Raw genomic sequence first — 19,657 nt, forward strand, 5'->3', positions numbered from 1 at the left:
AACTGGTCAAAATAACAAAAAAGATGCAGTGTTTTCAGATCTGGAATAATGCAAAGAAAACAAGTTCATATTCATTTTTAAACAACACAATACTAATGTTTTAACTCAGGAAGAGTTCAGAAATCAATATTTGGTGGAATAACCTTGATTTACAATCACAGCTTTCATGCGTCTTGCCATGCTCTCCACCAGTCTTTCACATTGCTGTTGGGGGACTTTATGCCACTCCTGGTGCAAAAATTCAAGCAGCTAGGCTTTGTTTGATGGCTTGTGACCATCCATCTTCCTCTTGATCACATTCCAGAGGTTTTCAATGGGATTCAGGTCTGGAGATTGGGCTGGCCATGACAGGGTCCTGATCCGGGGGTCCTTCATCCACACCTTCACTGACCTGGCTGTGTGGCATGGAGCATTGTCCTGCTGGAAAAAACACTCCTCAGAGTTGGGGAACATTGTCTAGTGTCTTGTTTAGACTCTAAATGACAATATTTTTATTTGAAATTTGGGAGAAATGTTGTCAGTAGTTTATAGAATAAAACAAACCTTTAAATTTTACTCAAACACATACCAATAAATAGTAAAACCAGAAAAACTGATCATTTTGAAGTGGTCTCTTAATTTTTTCCAGAGCTGTATATATATATTCATCGTATTAATCTCATCAATATTACCACGCCCAAACTGATAGAACAGCCCCAAATAAATTAAGGATCACAGATAACAATCAGAATTGCTCTTATTTATATTTTTTTTATTATTAACTCGGGTTGCTTTAAGGTGCCATTAAAGTGTTTTTTTATTATTATAATACATTTTTTTCATGAATTTATTATCATATTTCTATTTATTTCTGATTTTGTGGCATATCTTGGTCAGATCACTCTTGAAAAAGAGATGTTTAGTCTCCGCAAGAACCTCTCCTGGTTAAATCAAATAAAATTAATAAAAAGAAATGTCTCATGTAAGTGTACAGAACATATTAAAATGTTTCTTGAAGCAGCGTTAAGCTTAAATTGTGGTCCAAGTTGAAAACATGAATTTTGTTGACAACCTTAAGAATAATTATTGATGATATGAACATAAGTTTGCACAGACTACAAGAATATCACCGTTTATTGATTAATCTGAAATGTACATATGACACTGAGAGTCAGTAGTAGTCTTATAGTGTAAAAACAGAAGTCAGTACTGGACAGCACTGATCGCTACATACAATACAAAAATACAGGGCACTAAGATCAAGACAATCGCAAACCAAAATACAGTCTCTGATAGTCTATACCTATGTAACAAAAAGTGATTTCTTTAAAACGGACCAACACGGAGATGCAGCATTTTAACTTTTGAGATTTCTTTCATTAGTTCCTTTCAGGCACTTTAGCTTATCATTGTGACTGACATACAGGGAGTGTACACATATCCATAAACAAGTCCAGGTGTAAGATGTGTTGTGAGTTAAGGCAGTTTGGTGATGATTAGTGTCTACATCTTAATTACTCTACAACACTCTGGCTTTCATATTGCACTGATTCAGGTCTGTCTCATCAAACACTCTTTACACATTATAGACTACAATACTCGGAAATGTTGAGACACATAAATACGTGGACAGGTAGTGATTCTATGGTAGTGTGTGCAGTCAGTACCTTATGAAAGTTACCTTTTTGTGTAAACACTCTAAGACCATAAGTCTGTGAGACACATGACTGATTAAAGTCCCTCATATTCAGAACAGTTTTACATCACAACATTAGTGTCCTCTTCGTGCAAAGCTGACTAGAACTCCCAGGAGTCCATCCACTTCAGGCCAGCCATGGCGCTGCCCTGCTCGTGTGCCAGAGGACCCGTCATGCCGTAGGAGAGTGGGTGGAACAGGTAGAAACTGACAGACAGAAAAATGGATTACAGTGACTTATACAAAGTAAAAGAAACGCTCTTAAACTTGAAAATGTGTTATGAGGAAATTTAAAACCAGGCAAGCTGTTTCCCCCTGCTTCTAGTCTTTGTGCTAAGATAAGATAAGATAAACACCTGCTGGCTTTAGCTGCAACTTTAACATACAAATACGAGAGTGGTATCGATCTTCTCATCTATCTCTCGGTAAGAGACAAAATGATTGTAGACAGTTCTCAAAATGTCTATTACTATTACTTTAATATCACTAACACTCTCTTCATCTACATACAAGTGCAGACATTGTTTTCAAGGGAACGTGGGTATTAAAAAATGGATGTAAAATCACAAGAAACCACAGTACTTCCTTCACAGTAGTTATTCTGCTAGTCATCTCACCTGTAAAGAACACTAAACAGTAGCACCATCTGGCCGAGTCTCTGCAGCCAATCACAGTAAGGTGGCCGGAGCAGCAGGTCGGTGCTTTTCAACAGAATATCGAATGTAATTCCTGTGAAAAACAAACAGAAAGCTTTAACCAGAGCGCTGTGACCAACATGACTGCTTTATTTATATCAGAGGTTTTCAAAAGACAACTGATCTGGTACCTGTAAGCATGCTGCTGAAGAGCATTGCAGGGAAGTAGTGGTGGTAGTAGAGGACACGGCCCATCGTATAGAAAGGTGCATAGTGCAGCAGCCACCCGAGGAGTAGCAGTCCTCCTTCTCTCATGAGCACGACAGAATGCTCTGGAAGACAGAGTGAAGTACACAACATTTATTTGATGTTTAAATCATCTTTTTTACTGTTGCTGATCAGTCAGTCAGTATCACTTTTAATAATCATACCTATTCTTTTCTGGCTCAATGAGAAACCTCTTTGGAGGGCTAAAGACGCCACTGCCACCATGATGGGATACAATCCCAAACTGGCCACGTTCATCCACCAGACCACCTGAGAAGAAAGAGTATTTAACCATGAGTGCGCTAATGTGCGTTGGTCACAGAAGAGCGACGACAGGAAAGATGAAGCAAGCTTAAGCCAGACTTACAGGGTTCCCCAGCAGGTAAACACGATACTCTGTGTCATTCACTCCAGAAAACCTCAACCCCTTTACAGAAATAAAACAAGAACATTTATGCATTTATGCATTCAATTTGAATTTTACAAGAATAACCTTTACATCGTAGATAATTCAATGCACCTGATAGTTGATGGGCCAATGCCAGGGTTTAGAGTTCATCTCATTGTCTTTGGGTTTCAAGCCGCTGTTACCCTGAAAAGAAACATTTTATGTCAATAAATTATTTTTACAAAAAAAAAAAAATTAAGCACATCTGGATTAATATTTTTCTTACTCTTATCATAACAATGTGGGACTCCAGTAAGATCTCCAGAAAATGGGGCTTCAGCACAGACAGACTAATGTTTGGCACTGACAGAACATGCGAGAGGAAGAGGAACATGTTGGTTAGTGTTTGGCATCATGATATGTAGACAAAAACGAAGGAGCACAAGGAATGTGTTTATCTTACATTTGGGGTTGATATGATCTTCAATGTTCCACTGAGAGCTTGGAGTCTCCTTCAGGTAGGGACTACAGGTCATCTCCACCTGCTCCCAGCCCCTAAACACAAACAAAACGTGTTCTTTGACTGTCCATTAAACACAATGAAGTTTAAATAGGAAAGGAGGAGCAGAGGAGACTAGTTTTTACCACTTTGGGAGAGTCTTGCCAGAGGAGTAAAGCACACAGCCGGTAGCTCGGTGCAGAAAGCGGACCTTGCTGCGCAGCACCTTCACCAGGTCACCCTTACGGCCTCCACACACCTCCACCTGCCACAGGTCGTTGGTGTCACCTGTGCCATTCTAAGAAGAGGCCAAAGGTAGAGATGTATTTCAAGCTTATGGACATACAAATACATAATGACATGCAATCAGAATCTAATGTGTTATTAACATCTTCTATTCCTTGCAGATGCCGTCCTCAACTTTACTGTCTTTCAGAGGCTGTAGCAGGTTTTAGAGCTAGAGTGAAGGTATCATATGAACTAGAAAACCTAAGGAATCCATTGGTACCAATCATGTAATACTAGCATGTCGAGAAGGAGGATAAATAATGCTCCGAAGTTAGGCAAAAGTTTGGCGAGGGAAGAATCACATTTTTTTAAATTTGACCTCACTGTATAAAATGACCTGTGGTGACGTCTAGGATAATCACGGCCTCATGAAACTTGACACCCACAAACTAGGGACCTAAAGCATTCAGAGGATGGATGGCACCAAATCACAGCATGGCCTTTTCTATGGTATTCCTCAAAGTCTCTGTGTCTTAATGTGGTATTATGGAGGGATTATTGAAGATTTTTTATCAATTCTCAAGTGGTTAAATAAATGGGTAAATTTAGCACCAAATCTGTGTAACAAATGGTATCAATCCCAAAATTGCTGCCACAACTTATGAGACACAATAGAGCATGGGGATGACCATCACAAACTTCTATCATCATGTTCGAAGCCCTTATACACTCTAAACCTTTAACAGTTGAATAGGCACCTAACCAAAACACGATGTTTATTACAGATTCATGACTAGAACAACTTGACACTCATTCAATCTTCATGTTTCCAGCTTTCAGATGATGTACACCACTTCTATGTGACATCTACTGCTGACCTGCTATCTCCCCCTAAAGACCCACAGTACCCCCTGAAAAAGATAAAAATGGGTCTATGGTAAAGAGAGTTGAAGCAGAAGAGGTTAATGCTGAATGAATAATACATAATTAACAGTGTGGAATCTCCAGTACGCTATAAAAAGTAACTTCAACAGAAAGAACTTCACCCAGAAGTAGTACAACATGTCATCAGTGTACTCACATTGCCATAGCCTGTAACCTGGAAGTGTTTCTTGGTCAGAGGGGCCTCATGGAGGTGAGCATGAAGGTTACGGGTTGTTCTGAAAGGACCAGGAAAGATTACATTAATGCAAAAACATGCAGGTAACTGGGAGTGGAGTGACAATGAGGTCTTAGACATCAAGTGGACATTAAATCATGTTTTTCATTTCACCGCTCTTTGGAGTCATGATACTTACTCTTTGTGCTCCAGTCGAATGATGTCACCATGACGGACGAGATCAGGTGTCCCGGATTGAGCTTAATAGAGATAAACAATAAGAGGTTCATACATTACTTTCTAATGCCTTACTGTACATGAGTGCCATTGGTATCTCCAAACAGTAAATACATCCCATCTGCTCACATTCATTAGCATCCTGTCTGTGAACAAGCCACAAGTTGTTGTAATCCTTGTGGAGATAGGCTGTCACCTGTAAGGAAATAGCAGAGAAAATAAAATAAATAGAATGATCACAGATAACAGCGTTTGTAATCATGTTTGAGAATGTTTCATAGTTGAACCTGTAGCCTGACCTGCTGCTGCCTTGCTCCCACTCCCTCTGGGTATAAGTGCCAATGAGAGTGCAAGTAGCCTCCAGCGATACGGAGGTTTTTTACTGTGATGGTAGAGCCATAAGCCAGATCTGTATCAGAAGAACAACAATATGTTATCTCACATCATTACAAAACACAAGAAACAATTACATTTAATGAAAAACTACTTTTGAAACGTCATTTAAAGCGGCAAGGAGCCATCACGCTGACCAATTATGAAAGTGAGCATAAAAAAGAACAACAAGCCTAAATAGTAAAACTGTTGTATGATACTTTATTAGTGTTTTAGTAAACACAACTGCGGGGTTATGTGGTTTTATACACACACGTGTTTTGGACTCACACTCAGGCATGGATGCATTGTGTAGATTATTCCCGATTAGACGGGACTGAAAGGCTGAACTGAAGAAACCATCTCCCGGTCCACTGGTGAGAGAAAACAATCATGATTACTTAAACAATGTAGACGTCTTCACGCAGTATTGAGCATGAGATGAGCAGTGATCACACAACATCCATAATATAACAATCAGACGCACCTTTTGTTCAACACAACAAAGTGTATCGCAAATATTGTAACGTAGAGGAAGAGCGGAAGCAGGATGAGTCCAACGACCCGAGCCAGGAAGTGCTTTGCAATTTCCACCTGGAGCCAGAAAAAATAAGGTGAGAAGACTCAAACCTCCAGCGTTACTCATCAACACCATCAGTTACCAGTACCGTACAAAATATGCTGCTGTTTTACCAGTGAGAGGCTCAGGTCTCCCAAGAGTCTCCAGAGGTCCCAGACTGTGTTCAGTCCCACCAGCAGGATGACAAACAGACCCACAAACTTCACCCCCAATGCCCCAGCAAGGTTCACACCAGTCAGTACCAGCCACAGCCACCAGGAGGCAGTAAAAGGCCTGCAAACAACAGCAAGCAAGGAACAATCACATGTGGATTATTTACATATTTACTGCTTAAAAAGTTAGGAAAATGACCACAATGGATATTATGCCTACATGATCCACCCATTAAACATTATGAGCAAGCAAGATTTGTTATTGTTGGAAGATAGATTGGTATTGTTTTGGACTGTAACTACAATTATTGTAACATACTGATTAATCCATCTCGCAATCACTTAATCATTTGGTCACCAAAATCTGTCTAAATATATGAATCCTTAATTAAGATATATGTCCATCATAAGACATCAGAGTCCAAAGCGAGGTCTTAAATCTCTGTATATTGCCAAAAGAAAATCAGCAGTATTAGCAGTAATAATATAAGCAGTAATAATTTATTTCGGTCCTTATTAACAATTACCAAAAGGAAAGCACACAATAAAGAATAAATAACAATAAGGCATTAATTAAATGAAAAAAAATTACAACAAAAAAACAAAAATGTGTTGACCAAAAAGGCATAGGCTGAAGCTTAAGCTTATTATACCTACCCTTCTGACATAGCATATTCTAATATGCAACTCATTCACTACCAGTATTCAATTTAAAATAGTGTGAAACAGGAAATTAGCAAATCATCCCATATGATAATCTGCACCAGCGAATGTGTGGCATTTTTACCTGAAATAAACAGAGGAATAATTGATGATTACCTGATTGAAATGATCAACTAATTATCAAAATAGTCATCTATTAACTTACTGTTGGCAAGATAATTGATTTATCAACTAATAACCACTACGTTGCCTTAGACAAGATAGGAACACCAAAATAAAAGTCCTGGTGGTGTTTTACCTGTGTCTCTGCTGGTTGAACTTGACCATGCTCAGCACTGCTGCCATGATGAAGAACAAGAGGATAGGGTCCAACAGGATGTACTGGGAAATGGTGATACAGCCAGTGTCTGTCAGGAGAAGCACAAATTCATTCTCCTTATTACAACAGGATTAATGCAAGCTGCTAGACCTTTCGATGCACTGAATGATTTGACATTTAAATTGATGTTCTTATGTTATCAAAATGGCTGTTCGTAAGATCAGCAAAAGAGACAAAGTGAAATGACAACAATGGCCAATATGGAAAATGACAATTACATGATTACTCACCAAATATGATTAAGGTGGCAGTGATGAGAGCAGCAGCGTGAGACTGAGACAAGTCCAGCACTGTGAGGTAGGTAAAGATTGGGAGACAGGAGCCCAACACGGCACAAAACTGTAGGGCAAGATGCAGCACAAGCACATCGGCAGCCTTTTAATGTCTTGGACCACATATATGTACATATTTAAATTGCATTGTTAATAAAACAGCAGGTTTTATTGTGTGGAAAGCAGCATACCCCTCTCATCCCCCAGTAGTTGTGGTGTTCATATTTATCTCCTGGCTTTATGAAAGGAAAGGTGCCATCATAACCGCTCATGTAGCCGGCGAGACCTATCAGCATCTGCAACAGAGTAACGGAGATCAATACTCATACTGGAGAGGTTTCCCTTAAAGGTCCCATATTATAAAAATGTGAGATTTTCATGATTTTTTTATTATAAAGCAGGCTTGAGTCCTATATACATACGGTGAAAGTATTGAAACACTCAATCCACAGGGAAATACACACAGCCCGTATTCAGAAACTCTGCATTTGAAACAAGCTGTCAGGATTTCTGCCCATTTGTGATGTCACGAATCTACAATATTTAGACCCTTTACGCAGTTTTAAATGTAAACATTCTAAATGTGTCCCAGTTTATTTCCTGGTTGCAGTGTATGTGAATGTCATCAGCTGACAGGAAGTACACATGGACCCAAGCTGTTGAATAGCAACGCAATCCTGTTGCAATTCTGTTGCAATTCTGTCAAAATGCACTTAAACGGAGCGTTTCAGACAGAGGGTAAATACAGGCATATTCAGGCCGACAGTATGAGGAAAATATATATATTTTTTAACATTACAGCATGTAAACATGTTCTAGTAGAAACACAAAATACAAGTATGAACCTGAAAATGAGCACGATATGGGACCTTTAAGACAAAAGGGATAATCTGTGATCTCACTTTTCCAAGAGGAGGATGGACATCGAAAAAGAAGGTCCTGTTGATGTAGTAGCTGCCCATCTTCCCAAAGTGCGTCTCATCCCAGCTGAAAACAACCAATAGGAGTCATGTAAATATACAGGTGTAATTTACAAGAACCTGATATTTTCAGGTGGAATTTCATTCATTCATTCATTCTCACTGTGCAATATCATTTTCCACTTGTGCAATTTTGTTAATAGTCTGTTTATTGTCAATACTGTATATACTGCTCCTATTTTTATACTTCCTTCTATCTAAGTGGTTCATATTTTGTTACACTTTGTTTAGCTCTTTTTTACTGTGTTAGCTGATGCATCTTGTTTTTTGCACTATCCCCTTTGCTGCTGTACACTGCACATTTCCCCCACTGCAGGACTAATAAAGGAATATCTTATCTTATCTTATCTTAGATGCACAACATCTACAATGCATAGTCCAACATGATTTCACTCACCACACATGAGAAGGCTCTGCTATCTTGTAGAGGCGTGTGGAGAAAGACAGCAACACCACCAACATCAGCAGCACTGTGCTTGGGGGATCCTTACTGACATCTCTGCTGCTGCTGTCTGAGCACAACTGAGCAGATGTCCCATTTGAGGACAGGGTGTCATCATCATCTGACAAGTGTCCAGCAGTTTGACTGGATGTGGATGGAGTGTGGAGGGTCTTTTCTGAGGTGGGAAAGACTTTCCTGTTTCTCAGTGTTGTTGAAGTGTCCCCTGAGTTGTTCCACTGTGTAATGCATTCTTCCTTTGCCATTAGGGAAGTTACACCTGTAATAACACTACCTAATCATATACCAAGTAGCTAGTTATCTAGTGTAACTGTGCTCTCTGGGACAAATAACTACATTTAGCATTAGCAAGATTTATCTAACACTGGAGCACCATCAGTTCTCAACATTATATATAAAAACAGGCGATATTGACAGTCACCTTTCCTAGTCCAAAACATATCACACATACTATCTGTTACATTGCAGCCAAGCTATTAACACATTTTCATGGATGACATGCTTATCCTAGCTTGCTAACCCAAAGTGTCCACTCGTCGAGGTGGCTTCTGGGAGGTGTAGTCCACTGTCTTGTTTGTGTGGGAATGGGTGTTGGAGAGGTAAACACAATATCCCAGAATCCTTCTGGGATATCTCCAGGTTAACCAATGGGAAGCAAGTTATGGAAAAGATGGAAAAGCAGTGATGTGTTATTTGGCCACTAGAGGGCGATATAGTATAATTAATAATTTTAATACACATTTTTATTCCTTTTTAAAAAATAATAAAAAAGGGCATGTCTAAACTCTGGAGGATATAAAGTTTGTGGTTAATATATTATATATATTTGCAATATTTGCACTATCTGTTTATATCATGTTTATTTTTGTTTATAGCTTATATTGTATATTGGTAGAATTTAATTTTTAATTTTTAAATTTTTATTTTATTCTAACGTTTTTATCTATTCTTTTGTTATTATACTGCTTATTTTCACCAACAAAACCAAAGCAAATTCCAAGTGTATACCTCTTACACCTGGCAATAAACACGATTCTGATTCTGATTATATATATACTGTATATATAATATATATTATATATTCATATATTCATGGTAAGAAACTAAGTGCATTTGCTCAAGAATACTATTTGTACAATTACAATTACAATTTGTACAATTAGTACAGTACAATTTGAGGTACCCTTTATGTATGTAATCCTTCTACTTCAAAGTTACATTTATTTTTATTTTTATACTCTATTTTTTCCATTTTTTCAAGGTTGTTTTCATATATGCAATTTACAGTTCGTAATTACAATGGTTTATAAACCAATTTTTAAGTAGATGAGCTTATAGACAAACTCATTAAGTACACTAGAGAAAACAACTTCAACATTCAAAATTGAAATAAAATTAAGAAAATAAATAATAATAACTAAGTTACATTTTAGAGGAAAATATGTCTAAACTCTGGAGGATATAAAGTCTGTGGTTCATATCCAGTCAAATACCCAAATCTACAAAAGCTATAATGCCAGATTTTTCTTAAATTTGATTTTTTATGTCAAACAAAAATATTGGTTGTGCTATAATGCATTAAGAGAATATATGACAAAAATAATACATAGTACTAGATCTGTACAAAATATACCAAACCTCTCCAACGAAGCCTGTGTCTTTATGTGCACTCAAAGATGCACACATGGGAATAAAACTGATCTTTTCACTTTAAGCTGTGATATTTGTGGATCATTTCAACAAACTTACCTTCCTAGAATCAACCGTCGATAATTCATGGTACATATGGATTTACAGAAGTATAAAACAAGTAAGAAACTAAGTGCATTTGCTCAAGAATACTATCTGTAAGTACAATTTGAGATACCCTTTATGTATCTTTACTGCACTACATTTATTTGGTAGCTACTGTTCAGATTAGGATTTTTACACTCAAAACAAATAGTGATTTTTACATAAAATGCTGCATTGTGATAGATTAAACTACCCAATAGTACATGATTAGCTCTGCCTTGATCAGCCGCAGCATTAAAATGCTGCATAAATGCTATTATATCAAAGATAATACTTCAATAATCCAATAACAATAGTTTGCCTTTTAATTTAACACTATGAAAGGGGTCTTTCTGCATAATCTTAAAGGTGCTATTGATAACATTCAGCTACTAGATGTCACATTCTCCCTCCCCGTTCCATTGCATTTACTTCACAACATGTCGTTGCCAGGCATTTACCGTCAGTCTCAGCCATTTATCCATTTTTTTCCATACCCAGACCCAGAGACCCAACGTCGTTTTACTGTTGGCTCACAAGCCTTGTTAGGAGTTGGAATCAAACGTCAGATATTCCCCACAGAGATAAACAAAACATTCATTTTGGACCCGCCAACGTTTTAAAAATGATTAATTCACAATCATAACATTTATTTTTTCAGGAAAAGCCATACTTTTATTCAGCACCTTTCTAAAGGCTCTGTAGATGTATTTAATAAAACCTTTAAAGTGCATTTCTGCACTTTTACTTGTAATGAAGTGTTTTTACATTGTGGTATTACTACTTTTACTCAAGTAAATGATCTGAATACATCTACCATCACTGCCAAATACACCTCTGACCACTTACACAACAATGTGCCAGCGATCCATGTACATACCCGCACCAAACTGTTCAAGAACTACATTGGTTGGTATAAGAATAACGTCTAGTGCCTTTTATTATCGTTAGTAGTCGTAGTATACTACTGTACATACCTAAACTAACAAACTTACTGTTCTTGTTTTAATACAAATAAACTTCCACGGGAGCAAATTTTGAAGTGAATATACATATGAAAGTGTGTTGGGTGTCATTTTTCAAAGTATCTTTTCAAAGAGATTGCTATTTTTTATGTTTTTATTTTGATGACTGATAGTGATTACAGTCAGGAGGTAAACAAAATGAATGAGCATGATATTTCCAATGACCACAGCTTTACAACATGACATGTATCTGAAGTTATTTGTGGTTTTGAAAGGCTTTAAATATCCCATCTTTGACCTAAATGTTATAGACTTACGGTCCGGTTCAGCCGATGATTTGAACAGCACGGTAAAGTACAGCGGACATCAAGTGGAAACATTTGTACAACTGTAGGTTTATAGGTTATGAATGCATGTTAAGGTTATACATCATCAACTTTAGTCATCCTCTAAAGTTGGTTTTATGTTTCTGCGTTGCTGAAGTTCAGTCCATTAGACAAATAATGCCATTATTTCCTAAACCTGAATATAAAAGACAAAAAATGTGTATAAGTGGGAGTTCAGAAACCAAATGAGTAGGCTGATACTGTTTATGATACATTCATGACAAAAGGGTCCAACAGAGACTAAAAGAATTAATGTTCACAATTATTAATATTTAGCCATAAATTTGTGACGCACAGAAGCTGAAGTCAAAAGCATCGTCTTTGTAATGAACTCGAAGAGACAAAATATCTGTGATTAGAACAGTGCTGCCACTTCCAAAAAATATATTTCATTGTCTGCTCCACAGGGCAGGGTATACACACAGTTCCTCTGGTACAGTGTCAGCCACTCTCCTCATACATTAAAAGATATGCTTTAAAAAAAACAAAAACATTTTTACAGACATGTATAAATCTACAAAAGCTATAATGCCAGATTTTTCTTACATTTTATGTTTTATGTCAAACAAAAATATTGGTTGTGCTATAATGCATTAAGAGAATATGTAACAAAAATAATACATAGTACTAGATCTGTACAAAATATACCAAACCTCTCCAACGAAGCCTGTGTCTGTACGTGCATTCAAAGATGCACACATGGGAATAAAACTGATCTTTTCACTTTAAGCTGTGATATTTGTGGATCATTTCAACAAACTTACCTTCCTAGAATCAACCGTTGATAAGTCATGGTACATATGGATTTACAGAAGTATAAAACAAGTTAATACTGTTAAAGAAAATCGGGATCAGAAACTGAGTTTTCCTACTTCATTGCTGCTATTGTAAGATTGTAAAAATGGTGTCAAACAGAGGAGGGCAGGTTATACCTATTGCACCTTTTTTAAAACACATTACATAGATCATCATATACATCTACAGTCTTGCCAGGTCCATGTAAAGGCTGACGTTTTTTAAGTTTGGCTGTGTTGACGTCTCAGTCCTTGGTCCAGAAGATTCTTCAACGTCAGCTTTGTGGTTAATCTTGAAGAATAGAAAGGCAGCTGTGGGAAAAAGTTCCTTCTTAGAACTTCTGATATTTATCAACCCTGGCGTCCATTTAGTCCAAGAGGTCGACGCTAATTACAATGACTGAGTGAGAAAACTGGTGAGAGGTTTGACAAGCTGATTTATGAGAGGCTGATTTCTTATGACTTACGAAAGGCATTTATTATCTCCCCCACGCCGTCTCTGAGGTCGATTGGCGAGACAAATAAAAACAAGAGGAATCAAGTATGCCCTCTGAAATAGGTCGCTTTCTTAGTTTGCAGAGGCCCGTCATGGAAATGAAATAAATAACACAACAAAAAAAAAAAGTGACAGAGAAAATAATGTGGAAAATATATCTGCATATCAAATTGCCTGGGGTTACTGAATAAAAAAAGATCAGTCCACAAAATCCCTTTAAGGCAAATGGATATCTGGTGAATACTAAATCCCATGTAATACATTCACTGCACAATTCCTGGTCCTCTTGAACATGTATGAGGGGATATGAATGTGTGTGGGGAAACGAGTTTGGACGTCTAAGCGTTACTGTTGGAGGTTTAGTGCCAGGCCCTTGGGGAAAAGGGCAGAAGGGTGTAAGGTGATCTTTGAGGGAGCAGGAAAAGCCAGCAGCCTGTCTCAGTTTCCTGTCTCCACAGGCCCCGACTCCGGGATCTCTGGGATGCATTTGTGCGGCTCCGCGGCGGCCACGAAACCCGGCAAACAGGTGCACTTGTACGACCCCTCCGTGTTGGTGCACTGGCCGTTCTGACACAAGGGCACCTTGTCGCTGATGTCCTCGCACTCGTTTATGTCTGCAGGAGAAGGAGTCATAACGAGTTAGTCAGTGGGGACATTTCACAGCTGGAACAGCTGCCTGCGCCACATCTGCTGCTGAGTGGCCTTGTGGGTGTGTGAGGAGCGGGATAATGGAATGCTAAAATAATTCATACTTGATTTCACTTTAACGGTTCGTTCTTTCTTCTTTTTTTTCTTTCATGCTTCCTTCTTTTCTTTCTTTTTCCTTTCTTTCATTCGTCCTTTCTTCCTTACTTTGTTACTTTGTTTTCTTCCATGCTTCCTTTCTCACTTTTTTTCCCCCTTTCTTCCTTCCTTCCTTAAGGATCTATCATATCTTAATAACCAAACCTTTACTCTAACTTCTTATATTGTCATATACATTCATGAAATCTGACCTCTGCATTTAACCCATCCTAAGCATTTTATTAGGAGCAGTGAGTGTACTGCTGTGAAGCTGCTCAGGGAGCAACTGACCAGTGTCTCTCTCAAGTACACATGCAGACAGTAGGAGCCGTGGATTGAACCGCCAACCTTGTAGTTAAAGGACGACACGCTCTACCCACTGAGCCACAGCCACCCCAGTATGTAGCCCATGACCTACTACTTTAACTAACAACGAAGAAAAGTCCTTAAAGTTCACAGAAAACTATCATTAAATAAAACTATTTTGCTAATCCATTAATTGTTAAAAGAAGTATTTTTTTCCGATTAAAAATGCCGAACTTTCTCAGGTTCCAGCTTCTCAAATATGAGGATTTGCTGCTTGTCTGCTTCCTGTGTAGTAAACTGGACTTTCTGGAGTTTTGGACTGTTGGTCGGACATAACAAGGCGTTTGATTAATCGAGAAAGTAATCAGCGGATTCATTGAAAGTGAAAATAATCATTAGTTGCACCCATATATACAATTCCATGATAAGTGGGCAAACTCCACGTGCTGATAAAGATCATGTGATATGATCCAAAGCTCCACAACAGCTAATAAATGGAACTTAAGGGAGGTGAGATCATTGAAAACGTTGTGCAGTCTTGTGAGCAGTAAACAAGTGTGTTTGTATTAGCTCCACAGACGTTCATATTTGGAGGTACAGGGTTTTCACTGAACACCAATGACATGTTGCATAACATCACATCTTGTATTTCTTTAATTAAACATGCCGTCATGTTGCGTGTCGGCTGGATGGGATCTGAACTTGAATTCCCGGCGATCTGGTGCACTGGATGGTAAAATGAACAATGCATTGGATCATGTTTCCTGTTGGCCTTCAAGTGATTTTTCCTTCCCTTTTTCAGCACAGGAGGTCTGACTGTCATTTCAAATGGCCCTCTTTCTATTTATGTCATGTTCTGCTGGGGAAATGCTAGTGGTGATATTTATAAAAGGAGGCATGGCACGAGCTGCACAGCTCCCACATGTTTCCACAGGGTCGGAATTCAATCACTTTCCTTGGGAAAACGTCTGGCCTTGGAGCTGATAACAGAATATTGTAATCACAGCGTTTCATTACAACAAGACAGTCTCACTTTCTCACAAAACAAACAAAGTACACTTAAAAGATATAGTATCTCATGTAATACACTGAGTGGCTGAGATTCAAGGCCTCCTTACTCTTGGCAGAGTGTGACTGGGGAATTTAAGACCAAAGGGAAACACAAGGTGGTTTTGAGAAGTGCACTGCTTTCATTAGTTTCCCATAAAACATAACTTAATGCAAGGTTGTTAAATTCAAAGCTTCTCCTTGAGCTTGATGATATACTGCATGAAGGGTTACCTCACCGAAATTAATCCAAGACCCGGCTCCAAAGGGCTTAAACCTGAAGTTCACCGCGGTTTGATTTCGAGGTTCAACACCACATTTTGAAACAAGATTAAATGAAGTGATAGATTCGTATTGATTCTAGGAAGTCCCTGAACATTTTACCTTGGAACACCGAGTCTACATGTGGGTGGTCTGTTGAGTGAGATATCAGAGACGCTGGGGGAATGAACTCACCTATACAGGCCATCTTGTTCAGGTCAAGTTCGTAACCGTCGAAGCAGTCGCAGGTGTAGCCTTCTCGCACGCGAACGCAGCGGCCGTTTTCACACCCGTTCAGGATTCCACATTCCTCCGCTCGGAGACCCTCGAAGCCATCGTAGCGCTCTGATTGGACACAGAAATATGGAAGAGAACACTTGTTAAAAAAACATCTTGTGATGTTGTTATTATTAGAAAATAACCCTTTGTTTGCACATCCAGCAGTTACGGCGCAACGTTATCATTCATTTGGAGTCGTGTTTCTGGCCACATGATGAATGTTAGCTCTGTTTTTGCTCTCTACCAACTACTGAAGGAAATATCTGGCTCTTTAGCTGCTAAATTCTCCACTATATTCACCAGCTAGTCGCTAACTTTACCTGCCTGCTTGGTCCTGGTAGATAGCAGGTAGTGTACAGTACCGTGGGTTTTTAGAGCTTTTTCACTGCTGTTGAAAACGACACTATGAGAACGGTGAGAGTGAACCAAAACAATAAAGTTGAGGGCAGGACAGCTAAACAATGAGCTGAAACTCATTATGGCCTTGGTTACACTTGTCTTTTCAATGTGACTTTTATCATCCGATCACGCCAGGACGCATTAACTGTCAGGTCTGTACGCTGCGAGATCGGATCTTGCTCGCATTGGGATCCGATCAGCCAGACCACATGCTGAGGTGGCCTGGCTCGCATTGAGTTCGGATCTCAGTGAGGTGTGGACAGCATGATCAAAGAGAAAAGAGGAGGAAAACCGGGGCTGGAGCACAGCTGAGACCCGCTGTCTGAGTCGTGTTAAGTTACTGTTGATGAAAACCCAACATTTCCTGATTTTCCTGCTTTAAAATTATAGCTTTTTTAAATAAAAAATAATTGTATTATTACTTTTATTGTGAAGAATTTATAGTAAAATGTGTTCCTCACCGAATTTGATTGCGCTTATTCTTCAATAAAAACAAGTCTACTATCCTACAAGTGCAGGATACTGGAGGAAGAGTAAGCAGCAAAAATAACGGGGGGCTTTTATTGTGAAGAATTTATGGTCGTGGTTACTCACTCAGTGAGACTTCTGTCATTTGATCATGCCAGGACCCATTAGCTGTCAAGTCTTTACGATTCAAGATCGGATCTTACTCTCATTGGCTCACATTGAGTTCGGATCTCAGTGAGGTGTGGACAGCATGCGGGCACAATCCGGACAATTTATCAAACGTCTTGCATCATCAGCAAAAAGAAACATGGGGGCTTTTATTGTGAAGAATTTATAGGAAATTAAATGTGTTAACCCCACGTTTTACAGCGCTCCTTTGACCATGAAATAAATCCAATCAGGCAGGTCGCATTGAAGTGTCAAGTGGGGAAACACATATGCAGCTGAATTATAGACACTTTAAGGTAGAGGTAATACTTACATGGTGTTGCTTAAATAAACATTTGAATGCAAGAGTGTACTTTTAATGTTGTAATTTTCCACAATGCTATTGCTACTGATGAGGTTGAAGACTTCACTGCACATCACTGGTCAGCTATGAGCCGTCTTAAGGGAGCAACTATTGGTGATCTTTTGTGTTGTTGTCACAGATTGTCAGTGACTAAAACTCATAATTTATTTTATTCATCACTGCATTACAGCATATAGTATACTGCATATCAGCTATTCTCAAATGGTTAGATTAAATAATATATATATATATATTTAATTTAATTTATTTAATTTAAAAAGACTAATTTCAATGACCAGTTACAAAAATTATAAAATAATCCCCCCCCACCAAAAAAAGTTAAAATACTTTAAGAAGCCCTGCTGTATATTATACAAAATGCTCCAACCGACAAACATATTGGGGATGAAATCCTCAGGATGCATATACTCACCAGCATAGGGATCCACTGGTCGTGGCGGCTGCTCCCGTGGTCGTGGAATGGGAACGCGGGCAGGTGGTTGTTGAACGCCGTAGTCATTGTCATTGAAGAGAGGAACGCCCTCAGGGATGTCATAGGGTCCTGCAGGGCTGCCGTAACTGTCCCAGTACGGAGGAACAAAAGGCTCCGCAGGATCCTCTGGCCCCTCAAGACCGTACTCATATCCCGGCCTCTCTCGCAGACTGTCTGTCCCTCCTCTCCGAGGCAGGTTGCACATCACTGCGTAGTCCTCTAAATACAGCAGCACACGGTGGAGTAATATATTTTGGATATTAGTGATGTGTTAATACAAAAACAGGAATTATTAAACAGTGTAATCGCTGCATCCTGCGTCTCACCAGAGTCTCTCCGGGGACAGAAGGCACACTGTCCACTCCAGGCGATGCCGTACAGGCAGCAGCATTCGGTGTATGTAGTTCTGCGTCCCTGGAGCGGTTCTGAACATACGTGGTCCCCCTCCAGACGCTGCCAGCAAATATCCATGTGCACATCGTGATCAGGCTCTAGAGTTTCTGAGAGACAGAATGAGGAGGGAGAAAAAAACATAAACTAAAGATACAGCTGTTTATATCACCTATATCTCATTCTGTGGTAGTGAAAGAAAACTGGACAGAACCCCACCTCCATCAAATATCTCATTACAGACAATAAACTCAGTTAAAGGTCTGTTCTTTGTAAAATACAAGTAAAAATTTTACCACTGTGAAACTTAACATTTCAGTTTAAAATGTTGTCACACCTTCTGTGGCGTTAAGGCCAATGCAGCGCCGCTGTGTGTTGTCCAGGACTAATGGAGGACTGCAGAAACAGTTGAAAGACCCAGCCGTGTTCACGCACGCTCCGCCCTCACAGGCGGTTCCAAACCCACACTCATCGTAATCTAAAAGCACAAAAAGACATGGGATTATTATTCAAACTAGAGGATAAAAGATCAGCAGCCTCTAAAGATCTTAACATTAAGTTTTTGATAGTATACCACTGAATCACATTTTCTGTATAAAGTGGTGGATTTCTGGAAAATCAGAATGTAGGCTGAAAGAAATGAGGTTTATGGGAAATGTGGTCTTGTCATACGAGTAGTCAAAACACTGGCATCAGACAAAGGATACAGTTTTATTTGATGAAATACCCATACAATGACAGTGTATCTATTGCTGTAATAAGGATGTTTAAAATGTTAAAGAGGACCTATTATGCTAATTTTCAAGTGCATACTTGTATTTTGCATTTCTACTACAACAGGTCTACATGCTTTAATGCTCAAAAAACGCTTTACTTTTCTCATACCTGCTATGCTGCAGCACCTCTTTTCACCCTCTGTCTGAAACGCTCTGTTTGAGCTCCTAGTAAAAAGTAAATAGATGCCGTCTCTTACCCACACACTCAAGCCGGATGTTGTCGTAGTAGAAGCCAGAGCGACAGTAGCAGGTGTAGGTAGAAAAGAGATTCGAACACTGTCCATTCTTACAAATGTCTGATCCAAACATCTCACACTCGTTTGCATCTGAGGGGAGAGAGAGAGAGATTCACACCTTGGTATTACATAAGTGACATGGAAACAGTCAAAACATTGGCACCCTGCTTTAAACGTCAGAAGCTGTTAAGACACACTACTGTCGCAGAAATTAGTCAGGTAAGAAGGCAGGTATCCCATTAAGCCTCGGCCAGCTGTAGAGACAGCCTCGTAAATGTGGTGAGGGATTATGTCCGTCTATCTGGTTTTAAAGGGCTGCTGACATTGCACTTTTCTGTGGCAATGTAAAGATTTGCATGAAGGGAAGCTATAAAAGCTCAAGGATATCAACAAAACAAGTAAGTATTT

At 39.0% G+C, this 19,657-nt stretch overlaps 2 protein-coding genes across 2 annotated transcripts in view; both read right to left on the reverse strand.

Moving 5' to 3' along the window:
- Window positions 1-1,095: 1,095 nt before the first annotated feature.
- On the reverse strand, window positions 1,096-9,442 carry pomt2 (protein-O-mannosyltransferase 2). The gene is made up of 21 exons (XM_037796756.1): window positions 8,824-9,442; window positions 8,349-8,433; window positions 7,638-7,742; window positions 7,405-7,513; window positions 7,094-7,202; window positions 6,094-6,253; window positions 5,888-5,994; window positions 5,692-5,774; window positions 5,328-5,437; window positions 5,158-5,224; window positions 4,991-5,051; window positions 4,774-4,852; window positions 3,611-3,762; window positions 3,429-3,520; window positions 3,252-3,328; window positions 3,098-3,169; window positions 2,945-3,004; window positions 2,742-2,847; window positions 2,502-2,642; window positions 2,293-2,404; window positions 1,096-1,882 (listed from the first exon to the last, which is right to left on the reverse strand). The coding sequence occupies exons 1-21, from the start codon at window positions 9,129-9,131 to the stop codon at window positions 1,777-1,779; spliced, it is 2,301 nt and encodes a 766-aa protein (XP_037652684.1). The 5' UTR covers window positions 9,132-9,442; the 3' UTR covers window positions 1,096-1,776.
- Window positions 9,443-11,764: 2,322 nt separating this feature from the next.
- LOC119504543 (latent-transforming growth factor beta-binding protein 2-like) overlaps window positions 11,765-19,657 on the reverse strand; it is a 90,015-nt gene continuing 82,122 nt past the window's right edge. Inside the window, exons 36-41 of the mRNA XM_037796755.1 lie at window positions 19,211-19,339; window positions 18,575-18,715; window positions 18,174-18,347; window positions 17,788-18,066; window positions 15,893-16,042; window positions 11,765-13,914 (exon numbers count right to left, since the gene is read on the reverse strand). Of these exons, the coding sequence (XP_037652683.1) occupies window positions 13,739-13,914; window positions 15,893-16,042; window positions 17,788-18,066; window positions 18,174-18,347; window positions 18,575-18,715; window positions 19,211-19,339 (1,049 nt within the window). The 3' untranslated portion in view covers window positions 11,765-13,738. The remainder of the gene's footprint in view (window positions 13,915-15,892; window positions 16,043-17,787; window positions 18,067-18,173; window positions 18,348-18,574; window positions 18,716-19,210; window positions 19,340-19,657) is intronic.

This window comes from Sebastes umbrosus, chromosome 16 (assembly GCF_015220745.1).
Source record: "Sebastes umbrosus isolate fSebUmb1 chromosome 16, fSebUmb1.pri, whole genome shotgun sequence".
In the NCBI taxonomy this organism is placed as follows: Eukaryota; Metazoa; Chordata; class Actinopteri; order Perciformes; family Sebastidae; genus Sebastes; species Sebastes umbrosus.

Coding starts and splice junctions, on each gene's coding strand:
- pomt2 (XM_037796756.1), bottom strand. CDS start 9,131: ATGGCAAAGGAAGAATGCATTACACAGTGGAACAACTCAGGGGACACT. Junction 7,514..7,637: donor ACTACTGGGGGATGAGAGGG/GTATGCTGCTTT, acceptor CTTGCCCTACAG/TTTTGTGCCGTGTTGGGCTC. Junction 3,170..3,251: donor CCCACATTGTTATGATAAGA/GTAAGAAAAATA, acceptor GTTTCTTTTCAG/GGTAACAGCGGCTTGAAACC.